This window comes from Numenius arquata, chromosome 3 (assembly GCF_964106895.1).
Source record: "Numenius arquata chromosome 3, bNumArq3.hap1.1, whole genome shotgun sequence".
In the NCBI taxonomy this organism is placed as follows: domain Eukaryota; kingdom Metazoa; phylum Chordata; class Aves; order Charadriiformes; family Scolopacidae; genus Numenius; species Numenius arquata.
The window spans coordinates 24,282,677-24,309,048 of NC_133578.1; the positions used below are offsets into that span (position 1 = coordinate 24,282,677).

At 36.3% G+C, this 26,372-nt stretch overlaps 1 protein-coding gene across 2 annotated transcripts in view; it reads right to left on the reverse strand.

Moving 5' to 3' along the window:
* OLA1 (Obg like ATPase 1) overlaps positions 1-26,372 on the reverse strand; it is a 103,575-nt gene that overhangs the window by 3,409 nt on the left and 73,794 nt on the right. For both annotated transcript variants that reach the window (XM_074145005.1, XM_074145006.1), the window contains 3 exons: positions 4,122-4,262; positions 3,345-3,441; positions 1,163-1,285 (listed from right to left, as the gene is read on the reverse strand). In XM_074145005.1, coding sequence (XP_074001106.1) covers positions 1,163-1,285; positions 3,345-3,441; positions 4,122-4,262 — 361 coding nt within the window. The remainder of the gene's footprint in view (positions 1-1,162; positions 1,286-3,344; positions 3,442-4,121; positions 4,263-26,372) is intronic.

Genomic DNA, 26,372 nt, shown 5'->3' on the forward strand with positions numbered 1-26,372 from the left:
AAATTCTTTAACACATTACAGATGTAGGAACCTTCAAATACTGAGATTGATTAAATCAAATCCATAAGCTTTTTAATTGCAATTTTATAAAATACAAATCTTAGTAAAACATCAAAAATGCCAAATGAGATATAAAATGTGTGTGAAATACAGGGAAGTTTCTCTGCTTAAAGAAGCGGGAAATAACGCAATAGCAACACAGAGAATAACAGCTTCTCTTACGACATTTATTTGCCATGTACAGGTTCATTTCATATTTAGTAACTTCAAATCAGATATAATTTGTCAGCTATAAGAAGGGCACAACTTTGGGCACCCAATCAGTCTCTGCCCTCTAGTGTTGAGAAAGCAGATAAAACTCTTCTTAGTAGAAGTGTCACTACAAAGAAGCATGAGCTCAAGAAAAAAGTTTCTCATTAAATATCTTCACTGTCTATTCAGACGACAGTAGCAAGGCAACTTCACCTATTGTAATATACTTTCGTGGACTACATACAACTATTACTGGCACCCTGAACAATCAAAGTAAGGCATGGCATTTTTTAATAAGACATCAAAGCGCAATTGAATTAAATACTGAAATGGTAAATTTTAAGATTCTAATTATGCCTATCAGGGTCTAGGAGTAGAATCCACTAATCCTGAAAAAAAGTCACATTTCTATAATACAGTATTTTCTTAACCATTTGCATCCAATATTTGTTACACCTTCTCTGCAAAATCAAAACGAGAAAACACATTATTAGAAGAAACAGGTTTTCAGTGTTTCTTGCATTTTCTTTTAAAGGTGATTCAAAAACCTGCTATCTAATCTTAAAAAAATTGATTTTTCAAAACCAAGCTCATTTTAAAGCTTATTAAATTCTGAACACTAACACATAAACAGAGGGGGAAAAAAAACAGCATAGCATTTGGTCTTAGTGTTGACATTTAGTCCATAAACTCTCATATCCTAGATACTGAAATAGTCGCATTCCTGTTCACTAAGTTGGTGCATTTGAATTCTTTCCTAAATAAAAAATGAAAACAGATTTTGGTCTATTGCTAGAGCTGACTGTTAAGATTCACTTAGCATCAAGAACTTCTTCCCAGTGAAAAACAGACTTGAAATGGAAAAATGGCACATATGGAGGAAAGGAGAAGAAAAAGATGGGGAGCTCACCTTGACAGCAGCTTCTGAACCTCCTTCTTTAAAATCTTCATATTTCATTACTTCAGCCATAATGAATCCCTTTTCGAAATCTGTGTGAATCTTCCCTGCTGCCTGAGGAGCCTTCGTCCCTTTCTGTCAAAGGAAAGACCGGAAGAAAATTAATTGCATTTAGGAAGATTGATTGCAGGAAAGAGGTTTCTCCTTTTTGATATGCTTTTAGGATCTGCTGAAACTTTGTTTCATATCAGTTAAAATGTCACGCATTCAGCTGGGTAATTCTCAATACTGGGACGTACAGATAGATGCCTTTGCCACAGATAAACCAACTGATATTAAAGAAGGGCAGCTTTGTTTTTCCTAATAGGTACCAACAGTAGTATTGATTTTAGAAGCTATGATTGTGTTTTGTTGTGGGATTCACTTCGATCCCTGGCTCTCCACTCAGAAAGTGAGGAAAATAAAGATTTTTAAATAACTTTAAAATTTGAATTACTCAAGACTTTTACTTACATCCAAATAATTTCAATTAAATGATAACATTCATTGGTGAACCACATTTGTAATCAAAAATGATTTATGGATCTCAAGCCCTACATATCAGCTTATTTTTATTTCAGAATAATTTTACTAAATCTAATATAGAACAAAATGAGTATTCTTACCAAAATGTCAACAATTGAATCACCAAAAAAAAAAAAAAAAACCCACAGGAAACTATTATAAGATAATTTAAGTTTATGCAGTAGAGGACAATGCATTATAACCACATGCTTTGAATTACAAGGACATACATTCTGTGCACATACAACCATGGAGAGAAATTTGAGAAATAATGGTGACCTAAAGGCTGCTTAATAAAGCATGTTAAAGTGCTAAGGAGTCTGACAGTGTAAAGCACAGTTTTTACAATAAAAGATGTATTGGGTTAATATGGCTACTCACTGATGCTTACCTGACTAAATATCTTTGCACATTAAATCAAAGATACTTACAATCAGTCTTAAGATAAACCAGCTTTCAAATTTTCTAATAAAGAGCAAGCATTTCTCCTACTGAAAACCGTGGAGCTTCAGAATGTACTTTTAAAAACTATGGCAAGATTCAGAACAACAAAACTACTGCTTTTATATTATTTTGGTAGCTCTATCAGTAAAAGGAGATGAGATGAAAAAGCTAAAAAAAATGAACGTGCTTTTAGGAAAATAAGTTTAATGTGCTAAAATATATACACAAACATCAGCAGCAGCATTAATAAAAATATAAATTTACTGGAAATTATGTTGATTAATGAAAACAAATTAATTCCATTGAATGAAATTAAATACAGCACTGAAATTCACTGCACAGCACCAAATACACTGATGCAAAAAATAACAGCTCAGTGACAGATTTGCATCTCCAAAAGTTGACATCTTTGTAATTTTAAAGATAGAGTTTCTAACTACATGAATTTCAAAATATTTTTCAATACTAATCTTTATATTATAACATATTTGCATTCAAAGGCAAACCACTAAAGCTCAGCTCTTACTGTCCTCTGGGAATAAATTAGTCGATCTCTATGGCTATAATCGTTCTACATCAATATTTAAAATTCATAATATAATTTCAGGCATTACATAAGTTCCCAGATAAACATACAAAACTACCAAAATAAACTAGGTCTAAATATTAAAGCCAGTAAAAGACCTGAATTACTGCACACCGATTTTAGGTTTTTGAGCCCAACTGTGTATCCATGAGGAATATAATGATGTTATATTGCTTTTATTGCTGAAAATGTAATCCGAGCAAAGCAAAGGAGGAATGAACCACCCGCAACCCAAACAAACTTAGTGAATACAAAATGAAAAGCAACATCAATTTCACTGCAGACAAACCCAGTCACACAGATTAAGCAAGCACAATACTGGTACGTCTTATCTCTGACCACAGGAGGAGGGTAGACAGATTCTACAGGATGAAGAAATTCAGACTATGTAATAGGCAGAATCAATTGTTACCTGCCTCAATCAATGCAGCTCCACTTTCACTGTTCAGCAGCTCACAAATAATTAAAGTTATCCTGGACAAAAACCTCATCTGTAATGACTAGCTAACCGCCACCATGACAAACTTCAAAGTCAGTGATATCAATCTGAATTCAATAGTGTGGAACTGGATATAGCTGATGAATAAGTATGAATCTTACCCTGATGGTCCATGCACGCACTTCATCTGGGCCTGCAGTGAAAAAGTATTCTAGTTGGAGTGCTGCATATCCAGCCTTAATGATCTTTGCTAAAGCACTGAAAAAAAAAATGAATCCAATTCATTCAACATATACACAGAAACCAGCTAAATGCCCCAAGTAATCAATTTACAGGGAAAGACATCACATATTTTGAAGACACCGGGTCTACTTTTAAACACAGCAATAGTCACAGAAGCCTTTTTCTTTGAACTCTCTTCAGAACTACTTTTTTTACTGCAGCATCATAAAGACAGTATTTTGATTTGTTTATTCAGCAGGATACAGAAATATGGGATAAATTTAAATCACCCTATCAGGCAGCACTTTTGGTCTCATGCAATTTTCAGGACTCCGGGTCATGAAAGCATAACTGTTTGACTGAAATTCAATATTGAAACAATTTATTATAGTTCTCCAGAAAAATTATGGCAAAATTTTCTCCACCGTCCCTATTCCCCATGGATGACGAAACAGTTTTGGTGATCATTCCTTCTCAAAAATATACATAACTAATACCTATGTTATAATTAAAACACTGTACAGAGATGACAGATGACAGTTAAAAACTTAATTTAAAATAAATCTTTTCACTCTGTCTCATGGTAAAGAAAGGAGAAGATTCTCTCTTTATAATGGTAATTACTCTGTCATTTATTATTCTATCAGCGCAAGCAATTAAATTACTGCAAGGAAATAGTTGATAATAAAGTGTAGGGAAAATGAATGCTAATTAACCTTTGTGTCATGTTCTCTTCCAGATACTTCTGTTTCTCCTCAGCACTCATATCTTGCAACTTGAGTTCCAAGGCCCCACTAAAAGGAATGACCAAAGCACCCGGGTCGTGCTTGTCCACCCACTCTTTAATTTTTATCAACCTGTAGACAACAAAGGGCACAACATTATCTTGTAGTGCATGCATGGCTGTACCACATTCATTATTATCAAGTAGCACATACATATTCATAAGAATTGCACGGTTTTATGATGCCATCTTTTTGTGTATTGCTTTCCAAGGTCAAGGCATTAACAGGCAGCAATTGCTTCAGGTGTACTCCATTAACATTTCACTGTTTCTTGGTTCCTGTTTGGCATTTAATCTATCAGAAATAGGCATAATTTGAGACAATAACTAGGTTTTTGGTGGAGGTTAAATACTTGCAATCTAAAATACTAACTGATTAAAACTTTGTACATATGTGGATGTACCTTTTTCTGAGACTTCCAAGAGTGATATTTATCAAATGTGGTAAAACTGGGGGGCTTCAGGGTTTTTTGTGGCTGTTTTGTGGGGTTATTTTTAAAGCACCTCAGTGGCTAGGGCCACTGATATTAGCAGACAGAAAAGAACACCACATTCTATAAACTCCTAGATAGCAAGCAGCACCCTGCTTTTTCTGGCTATTGATCTTGGAGTATGCCATAGTTTATCCCACCTTCCTACTATCTCCTCAGGACAAAGCTTCTAGATATTATATTACTTTTATTTTTAAATAAATAATCAGATTTCTTATTTCTCTTCATCTCCAATAACTGGCAGCATCAGTAACAGTCTGCTGTATATCTAATATTTTTTTTTTAGTTGAACAAAACTACAAATTTAGAGCTACAGATTTACAGTGCTAGTTTTTGAATGTCCAATACCCTATTAAAATCTTTGCATCGCATTCATGACTGCAAATATTATTTATTTTCAATTTAAGGGAGATATCCATAAATTACCTATAAAGAGTTCAATGTTATTTATAGGGCACTATTTCTGAACAGGTGTGAATGGTAAGAATGACAACTCTGTGTGCTCAGCAAGAAAACTCGAGAGGTGTAGGAATATTTCCTGTACACTGAGACACAAAGTACAAAATACAGTACTTTGGGTGCTGTAGATGTTTCAGACTTGAAGCACCCACCATACAGCACAGGGTTTTATGCTTGCTGAGTTCTTTTTCTTAGTCCTGCTAATCTCCAAGATTTAGACTAAGGTTTTAACTGCTATTATACTAAAGTGCTTTGAAACTGTGGCCTGCAAACCTTTAAATAATCAATGCAAATGTCACTTCAGAAAAAAATGAACTGAACCACAAGTTCATCAACACACATTTGTCAAAGAAAATAGCAGGGGATCAGAGCTATTATGAGATTAAGTGCATGGCCCACTGAGTAGGGTTTTAGATGGGACAAAGAATATAAAAGTTCACTCAACAGTTTTCACACGTTTGTTATATAAGGCTGGTCTTCTATCATTTACTTATGTAAATACCCCATCAGCAGTTTTCAATCCTCATTATACTAATCTTTTTTCCTCCAGTTATCCAATGAAAATATAGCCTGGTATCCAGGACTGATACTGAAACACTATTGCCTTCAGAAAAGTCTGAACTGAAAAATCACAATTAAGGTGCATTTCTGAATATGGCATGTGACATTTAACAGCATTTCTAAAACTGACATTTGTAGTTAACTAATTTATTTTGGCTAACAAACTGGATATCAAAGTTCAGAACTTATAAATGTCAACCTTTTACAGAAAATGTGTCTAGAAATGGATCTGCTATTCATAAGTGTACTTCAACATCTGTGCATACATCCTTTTTATTATTTTTTTTAAAGAAAGTATCTAACACTGGTCTCTGGACTAATTAAGTAATGTAGCAAGTGAAAGACAGAATGAAACATGCAAACTTGAAAAAGTGAAATGAGCATAAAAGTAACGACAAAAATTGGATTCAAATTCTGTTTGGTAAATATGGTCATCATAACTAATAAACTAACAACTATTGTGGAACAACAAGATAAGAAATAATTACTTTGGCTAAAACACCAATTCAGAATAATAATAGTCTTAGACTGTCATTTTAACAGCTTTTCTATTGAGTCCTTAGAGGGATTATTTGCATTCCTCAGGTATTATATTGTACAATTCAGATGAATAAAGACTTACAAATCATTCCTCTACCGCCAGTGTGAGACTTTGATCCAGTGAATACACCATTGTACCTTAACTATAATTGGCAAAAAACCTGACAGTGTAGAGCATCACAAGCTTAATAACAAAGGAGAATATCTCAAAGTGTTGACAGATGATCTTCATAATGCAGGAGCAGAGCTGGTACATTTTAGCAATAAATGAGCACTGAGGTCTAAAGGTCTCTGAAGTGACTGACATCAGACCTGCTACAGCCTCACTAAAGAATAAGGTACTGCATCCCACTCTGTACAGACAGTCGGGTTCTCTGCCTGAGTCTTTCACTTTTGTGACTTTCAATGTCACAGGAATTACTAAAAAGTACCAAGGAATTCCCCTAATGGTGATCAAAATAAAGAAAACAAAACAAAAAAAAGTAAATACTCACATATAAATACCAATATATTTCTAAATGAAATTTTCCCCGAAGCAAAAATGCTTGACGAATAATCAATAAAGTAATCGTGTAAGTTTGCTTCCCTGTTAGGAATAACCAAGTGTGCTAAACAGAACAAAATTCTCTTAACAAATGGTAACAATTAATATTAGTCTGCTTTATTTGAGCATGGAAATGCTGTATGTCTGGTAAAAGGACAGCATTAATATAGTCATTTGGGCCTTTGTTAAGATAAGCAAATCCTGGAGTATCTCTCCATTATTTTATGCTATACTTGTTAATGAATGATGAAGGGTATTGGATTTTAGGCTGACAGAAAAGACTACTAACACTTAAGAAAATCTTGATTTAAAAAAAAAAAGAAAAACACAACAAAAAACAAAACACTGAAATGTAACAAAATATAAAGTTGAAAAAAAACCAACCAACCAAACAGAAAAACCCCACACAGAACAGGCAGAACGAATGACCGTGGTTAACAGCTGAAACTACTTTAAGAACATGAAAGTGCTCAAGATTAAAACCCTTCTTGGCAAAGTAAACTGAAAACTATGTGAACACAGTGTACGCACTAAAAGCAATTAAAAATATCCTCTTGTCTAATTAGGTTTTTATTATTATTAGAGATAAAACTAAATCCTGATTATAAAATACAGAGCAGAAAGAAGAAAGGCTTATTCTCGTACTACTCAGTAATAACAGTGAGGGATCTCTCGGAGCAATTTCTGGACATCCAACAGCCTTCCCCTATTGAGGTGGCTCGGCTCTTCCCTCCAGGTGGCTCTGGGGAGAGGAAGAGTGTGCCAACAGCAACTACAGAGGGTTCTTGGATTGAAATTTGATTCTGTTTGCCACAAATGGACAAAATATCCTTTCTGGAAAAAAATACAGACCTAAGAGACAGTAAGACAACCATTCATTCTGTGATGGCAAAAAGAAAATCTTAAATAAAAAGTTGAATTGAAAACTCAGTTAAAAAGACAACTGTGTAAAAACCTGACAAGAACAAAACTGAGACAAGAACAAAAACAGATCTAAACAACTTGTAAGTGAAGGCAGCACTCAAAATTCTGACCAGTGAAATCGGCCAAGAGGAATTCAGATGCTCACTTCACCTAACATTGTTACTGCTGGCTGATAAGGAGCTAAGGAAGGACAAAAGCATGTCAGTGTATCTGCTACTAACTCAAAAAAGCCGTGAAGACCAAGATATTTTCTTACTACTACTACATTCCAAAATTTGATGAAGGCATCATTTAAGAGCATTCCAGTTTCTAACTGTCTTACAAGTCTTACTACAGCAGTCTTACACTGCTCTGGTGAGTCCTCACCTGGAGTACTGTGTGCAGGTCTGGAGCCCTCAATATAAGAAGGACATGGACTTGATAGAGAGGGTCCAAAGGAGGGCCACCAAAATGATCAGGGGGTTGGAGCACCTCTGCTACGAGGACAGGCTGAGGGAGCTGGGGTTGTTCAGCCTGGAGAAGAGGAGGCTCCGGGGAGACCTAATAGCAACCTTCCAGTACCTGAAGGGGGCCTACAGGAAGGCTGGAGACAGTCTGTTTACAAAGGCTGGCAATGACAGAACAAGGGGTAATGGCTTTAAACTGGAAAAAAGCAGATTTAAATTAGACATTAGGAATAAGTTCTTTACCATGAGGGTGGTGGAGCACTGGAATAGGTTGCCAAGGGAGGTGGTTGAGGCCTCTTCCCTGGAGACATTCAAGGTAAGGCTCGACGAGGCCCTGGGCAACCTGGTCTAGTTGGGGGTGTCCCTGCTGACTGCAGGGAGGGGTCGGACTAGATGACCTTTGAAGGTCCCTTCCGGCCCAGATGATTCTATGATTAACTTTCCATCAGCCTGACAAGGAAAAAGCAAGCTAATGAAGCCAGTGACTTCACGTGCAGAAGGATCAGGACAACCACCGGAGTTAACTCCTGATAATAAATCAGGATTCAGAACAGACCTTAGAATCATAGAATCATCCAGGTTGGAAGAGACCCTTGGGATCATCGAGTCCAACCATCTACCCTACACTACAAAGTTCTCCCCTATATCATATCCCCCAACACCACATCTAAACGTCTCTTAAACACATCCAGGGATGGCGACTCAACCACCTCCCTGGGCAGCCTATTCCAATGCCTGACCACTCTTTCTGTGAAAAAAAGCCCTTGGAGAAGGGCTTAAAAACAAGGACTCTCACTGAGAAGGCCAATAAGCAAAGAGGACCAGAAAGGGGAGCTGTGCAGAAAGGAGTGTCTTCAGTTTTAAATGGTGATGGTTCTTGAGGCAGAAAAACCAAACCTGCAGACAACCAAAATAAAGAGGTACAAAAGTTGCAGAATGTACATTAACTACAAATCAATATTTGACAGTTTCACATGAGAGATCCAGCTGGGAACAGAGACAGAGTTCAGATGGAAATCAGAAGTAGCGATGGAAGAGAGAAGCTGCAGAGAGAACTTAAGCTCAGTGGACACCTGCAAGACAAGATGATCTGAAAAACTGACCCCTGAGAAGAAAGGTGATTTGTCAAAGTATGCTTTTGTACAAGCAAGACCAAAAAAACCCTCATCTAACTCATGGAAGAGAAAAAAATGTTTTTCTGTTCTACACCTGAACTACGAATGGAAATAAGCAGAAACAAAACAGCATGGCAAGGAAGAAGAAAATACCAGGCAGCACCACAAGAAGGAAAGAAACAAATGTAGGTAACGAGGTAAGATCAAACTAAGTGATCAAAACATACAAAAGAGTGAAAAAGAGATCTACAGATACAGTGAGAACAAGAGGACCTAGCAATTCCAAAAGGCTCTTCTCCTTCTAAGCAAGTTCTAAGCAACCCCAGATTTTTTAAGCCTTCCAAACTCAATCTGTTTAGTGCTTTCTTCCCCACTGTTGAAAAGTTTTCCAGATGTGTAGCCTAAGCCATCTTTATTTCAATTTAAATGCATTAGTTTAACTGAGTCTATACACTATGGACTGGGAATACACACCCCCTATTTATTTACAGCGGCATCTTACATACTTAAAAATTGAGGTCTTTTTATTTTGAGCTTTCCTTCTAAGCCACATACTACTACTAATTTCGAACATTTCTCTGGACTCTCTACAATTGGTCTAAAAGTTCCTGGAAGCACACAGTACGTAATGCACTCCTCAGAGCTCTCAATAATAACGTCTTATAAGCATTAAAAATAGCTAGAGGATTAACTCACACATTTTTCAGGTGATTCTCCTGTTTATAAAACCCAGCAGAGCATTTGCTTTTTTGTGACAGCACTGCACCATTATCTCATGCTCAGTTCGTAACTTATTGTATGACCCCGTTTGACTAGCTATTTTTAATACTATATTTGCATAGTTGATTATTCCTGCATAAAATCCTTCTCAGAAGTTGCACCCTAGCTCTTTTTTTTCTAATGATTTATTCTATTTCTTGAGATGCTCCTAAATTCTCATTTTGTTCTATACATACCTGGACATCTCCTAGTTTGGGGTCATCTACAGATTTAACAAGATTGCTCATCATCCAGCTCATTAATGGAAACATATAACAGTATTCAACCAGCAGCCACTTCTGCAGATCTCATAATGAGATATTCTTCCATTTGGAAAGTGAACCACTGATAACTATGCTCTGTATATTATCTTCCAACCAGTCTTGTACACTCAACTTCCAGTAATTTCCATCTAGCCAATATTTCCTATCTTGTTTATGAGAATATTGTAAGGCACTGAAACCTTTAAAGTCTTAATAAAAATCCCAATATGTAGTAAAGTATATTTTTTCACTTTATGCAAGACCATTAAATTTATGACAAACCAAATATTAGAGTCATCTGACAATTTACACAAGTAACAGCCAACATGAATTTGTGAAGACAATTGGGTTGCTTCTAGGTGATTAAAAACAGTTGAATTGTTCCAATGTTTTTCTTTAAATTAAAGGAAAATTAATTGACTTTAAAATGTCTTGCTTCTCTTTCCTCTTTGTGGCTTTTGTCTTTTGAAGCCTCACCCACTATCTACAAGTTATCTAAAATGAAGATAAATTAGGCAATTTTTTTTTTTTTTTTTTTTTTTTGCGAGGTCCCAAAATGTTCTACTATGAGTGCCACTAGATTTAGTTAATTTGGTGGGATGAGAAAGGGAGATCTAATTTACCTAAGCACCAGTACTGCGTGACACAGTTCACAAGTGATGTCCTTCCCTTCTGTTCTCTTAGCATGCACAGACTCCACAAAGATCAGGTCCCACTGTCCTCAGTGCTCTGTACATTATAGATGTATATGTATGTGTACTCATATATAAATAAGAAACATTCACAGCCTCAGTAAGCTTTCATTCCAAATTTATATAATCAACAAAGAACAGAATGGAGAAAACGATGAAACCAATGTATATAATCACTTTGTATGACAAAACAGGTCAGTGGCAGAAGAACAGCACACAGAAAGCACAGGTGGCACCATGCTGTAACACATTAACATGCTGTAACTCTTACTGCTACCTGCCTGCCTTTTTTAGGGTAACCCTTTCTTTCTTGCACTACATAAAGAGAAAGGAAGACTAAACAGGAAAACATTAAAGAATAAAAAGGTAGTTTCTTCTCCACGGTCATAGTTTGCTTTTTATGAAGACAACAAATCTACAGGTTTGGGAATACCTGTTACTGACCTAGGCAATCCTGTTTCAAATCATCAGTGCCATTTATTTTTTTTATTCCCTGCTCCCAGATGGCCAGGAGGAACACAGCAATCCTTAGATTTCAAAAGGCCCTTTCCCACCCCCTACCCGTCACCTGCAAATACTTTCTAACACTTCAGAACAAAAGCACTGCCTGCACACGCTGGGCTGCTCCCTGGCCAGGAGCCTCCTCTCAGCCCCTCAGCACAAGAGCTTCAGGAACTCAGAATTTCATTTACCCTGTGCATCCTGAATGCTTTAAATTCCTCGATACCTTCCTAGAGTCTGATGTTCGTATCCCCTCCAGTATTTAATCACTGCATCCAGATGAACCTTACAAAAGATGCAGAGAACCTGTCTCACACATTAGATGTCACTCACATCTCCAACAAATATTGACTTGAGCCTTGAAGCATGCAGTGGAATAGTCCTTAAAATTGTTTACCACAACATTTTTGGGGACTTGCAACACATCCCATGATCTCAGAAATCTCATGACAGAATAGGTATTTTGTTCTACCAGATCTGGATTTCACACTTCGTAACTTCATTGTAATTTCAATTGATACTGTATCAAGAAAAGAAGTAGTTCCTGATCAACACTGTCATTTGCCATTTACTATAGATGGGTTTGTAACTTTCCTTAACATTCTCCTTTGAAATGTAAGTAATCCCAGGCTCTCTGCCTCATGTGTGTCAAAGCAAGTTTTTCCAGGACCTTGATCTCTAACACGGCCATTATCTTAAATCCCCTATAATTCTGTAAAATCATTCATTAGATGGGGTGACCAGTATTGCACCTACTATTTTAGTTCATGTTGCATCCCAGATTCTAAAGAAACGTTTTCATAATCTGGACATGAGCTTCCCATTCCATTCCTCGCCCATCCAGATGTTACACTTGCTTTTCTGCGACCAGCAGCACATGGAGTAGAGACTCCACCAGCACTCCCTACAGGAATGTTCAAGCTGCTCACCAACAAAAATAATCTGGCAAAAAGCAGTGTGGGGAGGGAGAATGTATTTCTTTCATATCCCCTCCCCTCACTCATTTTCTTTTGAGCTGAACTAATTCACTTTTCCATGTATCCTTACAACTGGTTGTACCAATATAACTGAAGGGTGGTGGAGGAACAGGTGAAGACTGTTAAGGATGGGAGTGCCTTAGGTTAGCCTACCACCCAAAAAAGAGCAATGCCATGAAGCCAAGTTCAATCAGGAATTTTGACGTTTACTATTGGAGAATGCTTATATACGGTGTGACTTTTGAGTAAAAATTATCCCATATAAGATCACTTAAAAACAGACTCTTCAAGGCAGAAAACAGTACTAGTTGACAGGGGCAAAATATTCTGGAAATTCGTATGAAAGCACTTCATGCCCTCAAGATATAACTCTGTTAACAAATTGTCTAACATAATATGGTAGTAGCATATAGTTTTCAGTTTATCTGGTCTAGAAAGCTACCTGGAGATATTCACTGTTTAATGGTATGTTAAAAACACATAAGGACATAACACTTCACTTACAACTTTATACTACTGAGCACTTTGGGAACATATTTCATATAAAGATTTGTCTTAACTGATATGAAACTTGTTTTGGATTTGCAAGATGTTGGAACTGTGAAAGAAATCAAAGAACATGATATTACCTGTAAATCAAGTACAGATAAATAGAAAAAATACTTGTAAAACTAGGAGAAATAAAGCATGTATAATAGAAAAATCCAGTTGATGACCTGCAACCAAGTTTAAATTAAAAAATATCAGGATGGTAGAAAGACAAAGAGGTAAAATAATCCAGAATGACTTTTTCTGCTAATCTATATAAAGCTCCCAGTAAGAAAAGATTTTTCAGTACCTTATACAGCAAATTCCATCTAACAAAATGTCAGTCAAGGTAACCCTATTTTAAACATTTGTAAGAAGCATCATTCATGAAGAATAAAGATCTTGAAATCCATTTTTAAAACATTTGTTTCTGATCTAATTTTCAAGACTTCAGCAATATCTCTTTATCCAAATTATGGTCCCCATTAAAGTGATCAAAAACAATTATGACTCAAGCAATAATGAAAACAGTACTACACTGCTGCTATAGCACCTGCTGGTACGTAAAAGGCTTACAGTCTCTCCTTCTCCTTGGTCTGCCAATTCTGAAAATTAATTCTGTCTTAACTCAAGGGAAAAAAAAAAAAAAAAAGAAAAAAAAAAAACATGGCTGTTGCTGCCAGCAAGGATCAAGCACAGTCAAGACTGAGCTACTTATGAAACTGCATAACAATGCAGACTGCAACAAATCGGGCACATTATGTTTCATAGTTACAGGCATATCAGGCTCCACTTGCAGCACGTATACTTTGGATGGAAAAGATGGCTTTGGAAAGTCACATCCTATTGTTCTTTCTGCTATCATTTATAAAATGCAGAGTTTTGAAAGGTTATCTTGAAAGCTGTAACAAAATAATTTAACAAATGCTTGTTCATAAATTATAGCAGAAGGAACAAATCTCAGACACAAGACTGATGATTGAGATAATACTACAAATCAATGGACAGAATACCTATTCCATAATCAGGTTTACATTATGGCATGATAATTATAACTTTTGTCTCTTGTCAGGGCTTCTTATGTCACATGGAAAACTGTATTCTTAAGGGTCCTGTACCAAAAAAGTAGGATAAGTCATATCAACAGTATTATAGAAAAATCTCAGCTATGTAATCCCATAAAAAACTATAAGCCATCCATAAATAGACTATTTGATCAAAAAAACACGCGATGCCTTAACAACAGAAACTTTACATGAAGTGCATGATGGACAACACCATTTAAAATTTATATTCTTTGATTCTTCTATGTGCTGTGCTCTCACAAGCAAATACAGGCCGTACTCCCAAACAAAAACTATGATCTACATAAAACTCCTGTATAATGAAATAAATATACTAACAACACTTGAAATAAGACAGTATAGAAAGTAATTGGGAATATATTCTACTAGAGCTAATTAAAAATCTTGCAATGAGTAATACAAATGCAGACTACGACGTGTTAGTTTTAGCTTTCAGTAATGTCATGCAATAATTTAATGAAACCTAAACAAACCGGGTCAGAATATTCCCCCCCAGTTCTCTTAATGAAATACTCCTCCTGCTCACATATGATAGAGGGAGATGCCTTCTTCACTTCTCCAGAATTAGTCTCTGTGATCTTAATTGTGGAGTCTCTCCAGACCACAGAATTCTTATGAATGCTCTCTTCCTCCCTCCACCAGTTGTTAAAAACTATGAAACCATTAAAATTCAAGAGTTAAATATTACAACAATAAAAGCATTAGATTTAAAATAATAGACCTTGCTTATTCCTCCTGCCCCCTTGGACCATTACCAAGTACCAACATTTTGTGATCACACAATACTATGAGCGTGTTAAGAAACAATTTTAACAAGACTAGTAGCAAGAATCATAGAAGCTGGTGATACTGGCAAAGATGGGAGGGGTGTGGGGGCATGTGATGAAGAAAAGATCAAATTTGTTATTAGGCTGGAATATGGTACTCAATAAATCAGAAATTAACTTTGATATTTATCCAGAGAAAGAACATCACCTAAGCTCTCAGTATAACAATGAAAGACTTATTTAGTTGAATAGTTAATATTCAAACTACAGCAACTCAAAGAATACAAGGCTTAATTTCAGACACCAAATCTTGCTCTGCTCCCTATGTAGTTAATGAAGCAGGAGGCTCTTCTGAGGACAATTCAGAACATTTAAATTAGGGCTGCTGTTCTCACTTTCTTCTTAAAGCATCTCCCCTCTCCTCTTTTCACAGGCTGCTTTAGAAACTAACCCTGACCTTAAGTGCCTAAGATGCTTATGTAAAATTATGTGGTGTGCCTCAGTCTTATCTCCTGCTGATACATTCCCCCAAAATACTGTCTCATAAATACAACAGCATCTACTGTACTGTCATATGAACATGACCATGTCCAAGTAAAACACTAAATGAGTTGGGGATTTCCACAGTGTGTAGAGATGCTTTGTATGAATTCCACTAATTTGAAAAGCTGTCATAAAAATGTTCAATTCTACAGACACAGTCTGTTTACCTGTCTAAACTATGGTGAAATGAAAAAAAAAATTAACAATATCTGAATCGTCTACTAAAACATACTTGTCCTAGGGGAATACTAACTTTGATTTTTCAGAAGCAGGAATAAGTAAGTATCTGGATCAGTGTCTGAAATTATGCTCCATTTATCTGACGGACTGTAAAGGATCTGTTAGACACGAAGATTTTTATAGCTGAAAGTGGAATGACAAAGTAAATTTCTGTCAGAAATAAATACTCTTATTCTGTGGCTAGGTGTGTACAAAACATTTTAATTGCATACACAAAACTAAAATTTGGTTTATTATAAAACTGTTCATTTACCCATCTTCATTTTCTTATTGATTATTGAATTAGGATGCATTCAACAGCCCCATCAATTTTAACAACAAAAAATTATTTGACTGAAAAGAAATTTCACCTTGAAGTTACAGCACTCTGTGGTAACAAGCCCTAAAAACAATAGGATCAAAAAGCCAAACCTAAAATGCAAGTTACTTTAATTTTTATGACTTGGCCCAAAAACCATTTTTCAATAGAAAGTCAGAACATAAGCCCATAACCACACTAATTTGTGTTCAGTCTCTTCTTAGTAAAGAAAAAGCTCCATGTGTGGTGGCATACATGATAGTTGTCAACATAAATGAAAATGTTCATGAATAAAAAACAGGCTGTATAAAGAGCTAATTATAATATTACTATCAATTGCTAGCTTGCGCTTGCAAATCTTTCATATCATACAAATGCATTGTTTTTGACATTTCTCTGTAGCTAAACATCACATCATTTCACTTTTTCAAAGTACTTCAAATATGCATGGGATATACAATAAGGAATGTGGTCCTATCTGCAGTTACACTGAAAAAGGAAAAAGCTATGACATAAATGTGCATTGTCTTTAAAAATTAATTTAAAACATTAATCAGCTCCCAAGTAAAAAAAAAGATCTAGACTTCTAACAGCCTCTATAAAATGATTTCCACTTTCTGTATATTCATGCTATCCAAAACAGTAGAAAAGCTGTTTGTTGAAAAGACTTCACCCAATTGTGCAACTGAAGACTAAAATAATATATACACCCAAAGCAATAGTGAAGTTGTGAATTATTCAACTTGCATCCAAATGTTTTCTTACCTTAGAAATACTGTTTATTTGCTTAAAGCAATCACTTACACTCTTTTAGCATGAGTTGTAAGAAAAGCACCATTCCTATTTTAATGCTCAAATGGATTCTTCTTCTATTTTAGAAGTGTCACAGAATTTAAGTTTGGAAAAGGCCTGCTCAACATGCAAGAGCCTTAGTAAGTAATATATAGTTACAATCAGATCTAACCAAAGGAAAAATATTTAAAAAAAAAAATCATAGTAGGCAGTTATTCTGGGATATGATAGTCTATCCATTTCCCCACCAAATGAGTCACTTAATCAACAGATACAATGCTATTTTAGACTTAGTTTGGTTGAGCAACGACACCATCAAAGAAGAAGTGATCACAGAAAATAACCTTGGCAAACACAAGTAATATGGTTTAAAAGAAAAAATACAGCATGACCTAATAAATTTATTCTCTCATTGATATGACATATGATTTTCTATGCAGGAGAAATACACCTATAAAGTATTTGATAGTGTGCTGTGTGTGAAACTACTCATTCAGCTGGAGAAGAGGGGGAAGTGGATTTGTACAGACCATGTACTGAGTAATGCACTGAGTCTTTTAACAGAAGGAAAAAATTGGTGTTTAAGGATATCGTTAATCAAGTTTCACAAGGATCAAACTTAGGACTTATCTTGTTTAAATACCTCGGTGACCTTGACACAAATCAGTTGCATCCGAAGCTTATGTTTGATACAAGAGCAGGAGACATTCTCCTCAAAGACATCATCAACATCAACTGGAAGTGACATAGAAGGAGGATCGTGAGGGGTTAGTCTTCTTCAGAGCAACTCTAACCCACCAAGACAATGCAACAGGGAAAAGGCAAACATAATCCACAGATCCTACTGGAAATGCTTCCCTTCGTTTACCAGGATGCATTACATCTGCATATAAGGTATTCATGAAAGCATATGGAGTACTATGTCAGCTGTGGTCAGCTAAATTCACAACAGGTCTAAGATTATCAGAGGAATGGGAACCTCATGTAAATGACAGAAACAGAGAGAAAATTGATAATGCCTGCTTTAAATAAGTACAGGAGGTAAACACCAATTAGATAAGAAACTATTTAATCTACAGGACAAAGCTGCCAGAGCCACCGATGAAATCAGCCAGCCATAGAAAAACGTAGGCTGGAAATTAGCAGAACATTTTCAACCCAAGGCAGCATCAAGGTTCTGTGAACAGCCTCCCAATACTAAGTGCAAAACAATCAGCTACCATTTTAAAAAAAACCTTAATTAATTTATGAAAGTCATTATACTGTGTAGCTACCAACAATAACTGATTCTCTACTGAATGCAGAGGAGGGATTACAGTAATTTAGGGATTACCATATAGTTACAAGGAAGCACTACACTTTGTGAATTCAGAAGCACATAAAGGCTATGTAGAAATGCAAAAGGGGGACAAAGAGGTCTCAATCTCACACAAATCAAGTTCCTACACGTTTTTGTCATGGTTTAGGCCACAAACCAGGACAGTTTTGTAAAAACCAATGCCTCCACTGGCATGAATGAATGAAAAAAACAACGCAAAAAGGCACGGAGAACTCAACCACCACATATTCGACTTGACTGGAGCCAGCCAGCTGACCAGCAGCAGTAGGCTGGCAGAGCGATCATCATGCAAAAAGTCCTCCTAAGCCACAGAGTATGATGCTGCCTGCTGTTCAGTGCAACCCATCACTGCTTTTTGAAGAATGAGTATAAATTAGGAATCACTGTTTTAAGGAAACAAGAATCAAACTCTTGGAAAACTAGACTTCAGAAGTTCTGCTCTTCCAAAATAAAATGTAATAAAAGTCAAAATTAGTACATAATATCATGTATAGTTACCAGTACCACTCATGAGGAAAGCACAGGCAAGGCAGAAGAGGTGGCTGCAGTACTTGTATCGCAGCTTGGCAGTAAGTAAATTCAAAATTTGGGCAAGGGACACATTTTTAAAATAGCACTAATGAGAACACTGAACTTCATTATCCTAATTGGTCAAATGAAGACAATTAGGAACATGATTATTTAAAAATGTGTGAAAATTTTAATGGAATTTTCTTACTTGGCATCACAAACAAATCTAAAAGAGATAGAAGTAAAATCAAGTTCTCCATCACCAAATCTCCAGGCATGTAAAATGCCTTTAACATAAAGCCATCCCTTGTCCCCCCTTCCATGTCATATCAAGTTTTGCTCCAGAGGAAGGGAATCCTACTGCGTCCTCAAGAGCAAGCTTGTCCTTTGCACAGAGCGAGACAAGGTTGGCTGTAAAGGAAAGGGAGTCGTTGGGTACACCCGTGAGCAGCCAACCCTTTGGGGCAGGACATGGATTCGGAAATGTATTGGCAACCTCCATTCTGACATTTTCTGACTTCAAAGTGTTTCCCATTACAACATTAAGACACATAATATAGCTGTATGTAATTTCCAATTTCTAAAAAAGTAACCAATAAACTGAATGTACTCATTACATACCCATTACACAAAATTATCTTTGAGGTAGTGGAGCTACAATGAGTATTCACCCCTCAAGAGACCAGAATCTGGGAAGAGGCAAGATATTCTGCTATAAGATATCACAGATACTTGCTAAGAGCAGAGAAACAAAAAGACATAGTACCTCTGAATTTTACGCCGTGCTTTGTAAGGAGAAAAACCTAGTGAGTACAGTCTCTTCTGACCCTTCTTCCTAAAATACAGCCACTTTCCCATCCCATTTGACAGTTCTTTGCATTCTGTTCCTCACTCCGGTTTCTTTTTCCAGTGTCCATTCTCCAGTCTTCAAAACTTCCCATCCTGGCCCAGCAGCTCTTTAGCAAGATGTTTCCAAATGTGGCTCCCAAAGCTTGCACCTCTTCATTCTATTCGCACCTCCCGCCTACTCTAGCTTTTCGTCACTCCCACACTCCTACTTGCTGTTATCTTATTTGCAGGGTTAACAGTTCTGGTCCTGGCCAGGGACCCATCTCCTACTTACTCAGTTTTCTTAGTTCCTCAACATACAGAGGTGCATTTGGATCAGAGACACTTCCAAATTCCTGTTAGGTAGGTCTGCTCAAGTCTTAAGTTTAGTAACAGCTATTTCAGAGAAAAATTCCTTAGCCACTGTGTATTTCACAGTGTTAAGAGAACTAGCACTACATTAAATATATATCACTGCACTTTCTTACATTGTTTAAAAAATATATCATACAAATAATGAATTTTTACGATTTGTGTTCTGGAAAATCCAAAGCATTTTAATGATTTTTTCCCACTGGAAAGAGGACAAAGTAATTATGTAATAGGCTGAAATGAACTAGGCTCAGGAACAAAATATCAATTTAAAAAACAAACAAAAAAACCCAATCCACTATAGTTACTTAAGTACAAGAGGCAAAAAAACCAATTCAGTAAAGGTATTCCATCTTAACACGGAATACATATTACATACAGTAATATTTGTTTTAAAGAAATATTCAAAACAAGTCCTTCAGTAGAGTCTAGAAAAGCAGCAAACATACAGTTGTATTTCTAGTACTTCCACTTATCAGACGAAATCTTCTCTTAACACAGGCAAAGGACAAAAAATGGGAACCTCAATAGAGCAGACTGAAACACAGTAAAGCTAACAAACACTGCGAAATTTCTCTCAGAAAAAGACGCAGTTGATAGTTTCTCCAGCGCATTCATATAGTTATTGTATGCTGTACTCTTGGTATATACCTGTGGAGCATACAAGAAACTCCAAGAGCATAGGAGACTTGACATGACTTAATATTCTAGTCATAGCTGCACATATCCTCATTTTGCTATTTACCACTGTCCTGGTTTGAAGTAAAACCGAACCAATTTTCTGTTCTGTAACTTTACATCCTAGCTAGGCCTCCTCTAACTCTCTGAAATTAACGGCATATTGTGGAGAAAACTGCTCGTTCTCAGAATAAGCCCAATGTTTGTGCTCCATGCCAAGGAATGGTATGCAGGGAGGCCCTTGCTTATACTTACTGCCATAACAACCAAGGTCAGCCAATCTCGTTATTTGCCCCCTTAGGGGGTCGGAAACGGAAAAAACGTAGAGGGGTCACATCGGTGGGGAGGAGCGGACAGGACAGGTGACCCAAACCTGACCAACTGGGGTATTCCATCCCATCTGCCCCATGCTCAGTATAAAGGCTGAGGGATCAAAGGGTCAGCCCCCTTCCTGCGATGGCCAACGTCCAGAGAGGACTCTGTCTGTTCATCTGCCTTTGATCCCGATCTGTGTGTTCCTGACTCCAGAGCTGGAATCCAGTTCCCATTTGTCACTGAGTCCAGTCTGGGACTTCCCCAGTGCCTGCCGGTGACGTGACTGTCATCCTGGGAGCTTGATATGGTTTTGTATATATTGTATCTATTTCATTATTTTCTTCTTTATTTTTATTTTAATATTAATTTTTCATTAAAGTAGTTTAGTTCATTCTAAACTTCTGAATCTCCTTATCTCTTTCTCCTCCTCTCTCCTCTTTTAGGGGGGGGAAGGGGGGGGAAGGGCCATCTGCCGGTCCGGTTTTGGTAAATTCAGCCAAAACCATGACAACCACAAAGAAACCACAACTATACATTACATATCAATCAGAAAGAGGATACATTTTTTAATGTTTTAATGAAAATAATGCAAAGTATAGAACTTCAATGTGATGAGATACCTAAAGCAGAAGTATTTCCCCAGCCCTACAGCAGTTATAAAATACTACGTAATAATCCTTTGTGGAAAAAGCACTTACTGACTTTGTGCAAAACTTACATGCTGTAATTTTCAGAAAAGTACCACACAACAAATGCATTCCATTCATTCAGAAGCAACCCAGATTCAGTCCTATGGAAGCTGGAGGTACTGCTCAATGCAATGATTCATAGTTTCCCTAATAGAAAGATTCAGCAGTTTTCAGTTGAGACCTTTATTCCCTCTCTGAATAAATGATGCCTGAAATTTTTATTCTTGTTCTAATGGAATTTCAATGGCCTTCACTGCAAATCTACTGGAAATTTTCGCATATTAAGTGGAAAAAATTAAATGATGTTAACCACATTTTAATGTGATTAAGGCTGACAGGGTCATTATTTCTGCTAATCACTCAGTTTAAAAAGCTCAAACAAAACTTTGTAACAGCCGTCTTTTCTGTTTTTCCGTGTGTCTACTGTAGTTGAGAATTAAAGCCACTACAGAATATGAAACACAGTATATATAATAAAAAGGATATATTGAGTTTTTTCTGCAATTTGTACATGGACTTCATTATAATTAATCTCAAGATTAAAAAAAGAAGGGGGGGAGAATCAATCTTACAATATTCATACCCCTTTATTTCTTTTGTCTTCCTCAATCAAAAGACAAAATAGAACATGAGAATATATATCTCTCTTCCTGTAGCTCCTATCTGCTAGTGAAAAAGAGGAAATATTTCTGCATGTCTTTACTGTGAAGCAAAAGGTATGTGTAATGACTGGAAAGATTTTCTTAGAAAGTGTCTGTTGGGCTCTGCGATAGAGTTCTGCTTGTTACCATTTAGGTTGGCAGAAGCTGAAAATGGGCATAAAAAAGTGGAATAGAGGCAAGTGGCAAGATGGAGAACAAACAGCATAGAGTTTTCAGCGTCTTGTACTTTCCTCATATGGAGAATCAACAATAGAACAGAAAATTAAGGACACTGCTGCTATGGTCACTGGCTCACCTTGAGAGCCACAGACTTCTAGAGAGCCCTGCCTGCTCTTGCTCAAAGGTCCACCACTGACAGCAGCACTGAATCCCTACGGAGCAACTCCCCAAGATCAATGACAGAACACAGAAGCCTTGAGGGTGATCAAAGCGGGTAGAAGGACTTAAATTAAAAAAGAGGCATAAGTTGTCACATTCACACTACCAGAGAAGGAGGGGAGATGTTGTTTGTGGGATTTATTTTTATTTTTTTTCTTTCTGAGTGGGAGGAGGCTGTTCAGAGTTTTTGTCTGGCTTGGGCTTTAGAGTTTTTGTAGGATTAGCATTTTCTGAAAAGACCACCACTGTAATGCTTATTGCCTGCTTAATAATTAATACCACCCTCTGTGGATCCTCATTTCTGGAGGACCTGTACCTCTCATGCCATGTTATCGCTCTCTTCACAAACCCAAAACTTACAGATTAAAAAAACCAGAGGAAGAAAGCATTTCAGCATCCAAATTAATTCTTCTATATAAAGTAACTGTGTTTATACTTAAGTCACTTCAGAAGAGAATTAAAGTGCAGACAGACTGATTCACATTGATCATTTCCATCTGGTTTAATAGATACATTTCAACCTTACTGAATCACTAAAAATAAAAACTGTATTGCAGCAGCTTCTAGAATTACAAAAAACATTTTAAGAAATAGTAAACAAGATCATTACCTTCTTAACCTTAAGGTACGTGCAATTTATCTGAAAAATATTTTATTTCCTCGGCAAAGTATCCAATCACACACACAAATATTTTTAGATCTACTTCACGATTACAAAAAAAATGCTGAGAAAAACTAACAGTAATTAATCATATATGTCTTTTCATATAAGACTTTACTTCTACCTTCATACCTAGCATGTACTGCTAACTCTGTATTTCAACAGCCAGCAGCTTTTTTTTCTAAAGAACCTTTGCTTCCCGCCTGAATACCTTCCATAACAAAAAAAAAAAGTCCAACGACATCAGGTCATTTACTATCAATGAACAAACTACGTTAACATCAATATCATATTACAGCTGTAGTTTGTGATGTTCTCAAAAAGAAACATTACTGGTATTGTTGGACTTTCTAGTTTTAGTGTGAAGCCATGCACTAGTGCATCAACTAACAACCTCACTGAATTCTTGTGCTCATCTAAGAAGGGACCCTGCTGAATGTCCTAATGCATCTTATTGTGAATCTTCAGCAAATAAAACTTCATGTATGAGCTCATGATGTGCTTTGCTGCTGGAAAGTCACAGGCTCTGTGGGAAGCTTTTTATCTTCCCAGCAGTCAGTTCTCTGAGAACATCAGTGCAGCTACTGTAGTTACCTGTAGATTACTTGTATTTTCTCACATCTGTGTCCAGCAATCTAAACCATGATGATAAAGGGTCATTAGGTTTTGAGTGAGGAAGGGGATGGACTAGACAATTTGCTCTGATAAGCTCCTTGTTGTGAGCGACGGTTTAGAATGTGAAATGTGGGGTTATGCACATTCTCAACTTAAAAACCAGTGCTCTCAGGGCACCAATTAAAAATCATACTAAGCCCATCTTAAACTACATGAACACATCTTACCTGAAATTTTTACAATTAATAATATTGCAATAAAATAATTTTGTCATGGTAAGAAGGACATCAACTGTCTATTAGCCACAAAAGAATTCAGGTACAATTACTAAGATAACTGCTGTTTGGAGCACAGCAAAGCAATTTCCCACAGTGGGACTTACAGTTCAATTTACCAGTTGGGCAAATATTTTGTGCTCTGTAGTGGTCTACAGAGTTAACAGTTACCTGTAACATTTGAGCAGTGTTATACTTGGAGAAAACTTTCTCCAGCCTAAACAGGTGTTTCAGCTTTATCTCTTCCCATAAATACACATTTTTTCCAACCCTGTGCTAAGAACTATTTTAAGGTTTTTCAATTAACATTAAACACAAATTTATGAAAGAGCCAGTGGCTCTATTTTCCCATTCCAAGCTACTCACAACGATGTCTTGTAAGTTATAGGCTACTTAGAAGAGGGATGAGAATAAGCACAATGTCACCTATAAAATTATGTTACTCCTCAAGTAACTAGATGAAGTGTTAATAGGCTATTTTTCCTTATGGAGTATTCTTAATTCAGTAAAATAATAAAAAAAACGATCCCATGAGTTAGACAATACTGTCATAAATGGAGAGATACGTACCCACAAATGGAAGGCGGCTGCATTTTCATATGCAGCAAAACCAGACACCATGAATACAGTATACAGTGAGAATATTCCACTGACATGGTCAGCGACAGAGCTCTAAGAATCCTTCAAAATACTCATAGTGAAATTTTATGTCAAACTCCAGAGTATCATGGTATTATGTCAGGCAATAGACAAATATATGGAAAAACAAAGGAGCCATTAAATATTTCTTGGTCAACATACAAGTTGGCACCAGAAATTCAGAGACTTCAGAACTTCTTCAGAGTATGAAGAGTGTAACTAGTACACTTCCCTCTTCTCAAAATTAAAGATTAAAATAATTACCGTTCAAACACTAACTCATTGTCTTAGATATTTCAAAAGGATTTTTCTCCATTGCCCTTGCAGAGATGATGATATCCTGCTATGTTGCTGTTGAGTCTTAATTTCAAGTCAGTGAAGAAGAACAGAAGACTGATATTGTACACAAAAAATTGGGTCTATTTCCAAGTAGAATAATAGTAACAATGCATGATCATAATGGATTTTCACCAAGATTCAAAGACAGCATTTGAAAAATCAGCTTTTTAATTTTATCAGTTACTTTTATTTTATACATATACATCTCCTGGATCAGACTTCTGCAAGAGGACTAGCTACATACACCACACTTTTTTTTTTTTTATTACTACATGGCCTTTAACGAAAATGCAACATTTTGAGAACTAACATTAACAGTCTGCATCATCAGAGAAAATGAATCCTTAATAATTATTCATACACCAAGTAACTGTAAACCCAAATCATTTCAGAAGACCTGAATGTGTCAAGAACTTTGACAATTATGACTGGAGCCAGGAAACTGTAGCACTGCAGAATTTCTTATGAATTTTTCTAGTTACTTTTTATAAATGCTGTCCTAGATGACAGCTTAATGTGTACCACATGCAATATTTATTCTTCTTCAGTGTCAGACTGTCTAGCCATCCAAGGGAATACAAAGAATGTCACTTATTAGGATAAAAGCACAAGGAAGGTAATCAAGGACATATGTAACATCAGCCAATCATGCCCTATTTCAACATCCTATTCCATTCATAACAGTTCAACAATTATTTGCTTACTGATAACTTGCTTTCAGGCTGTTTGTGTTCCTCATAATGGTGGTTTGCATTTATTTTGCTCTTTAGAATTGGACACTTGCTGTGCTACGCATGTTTGTCAAAACTTTATATCTTCTGTCAGAAATAGCTTTAGCATATCAAACCATTTCTGTTTGTCAGAAATCACTAATAGAACAATCTAGTTACCTTCCATGTCAATAGGGTACTAACATAACTAGAAATCAGAAACAAAAGGCTACCACACAACCACACACTACTGCAAGACAGGCAGCTAAAACTATGTTTCTGTTTAATATACTTTGAGCATATAGCTATGTCTTTATGGAAAACCTAATAGAGAAATTAGACTTTGACCGGAATGGAAAAATATTTCAGAAATATACTCTCTGAGCACAAGGACATTAATCTTGTTTTTTAAGCTTGAATAACTAAATTCCTTACTAGTCCTCCATGTCTTTTTACCATATTTTTATTTATTTATTTTACCAGAGGCCCATATGGACTACTTGCTTATCTGGTGATTCCAGTCTATCTGATGGATTGAGTTATGCAAAAGCATTAATTCACAAAGACAAGTAGAGACAGGCAGATAGAGGGAGCCAAAGACAAACATTTACCCTCCATAAAGTTATTTTTAAATAATAATAATTTAAA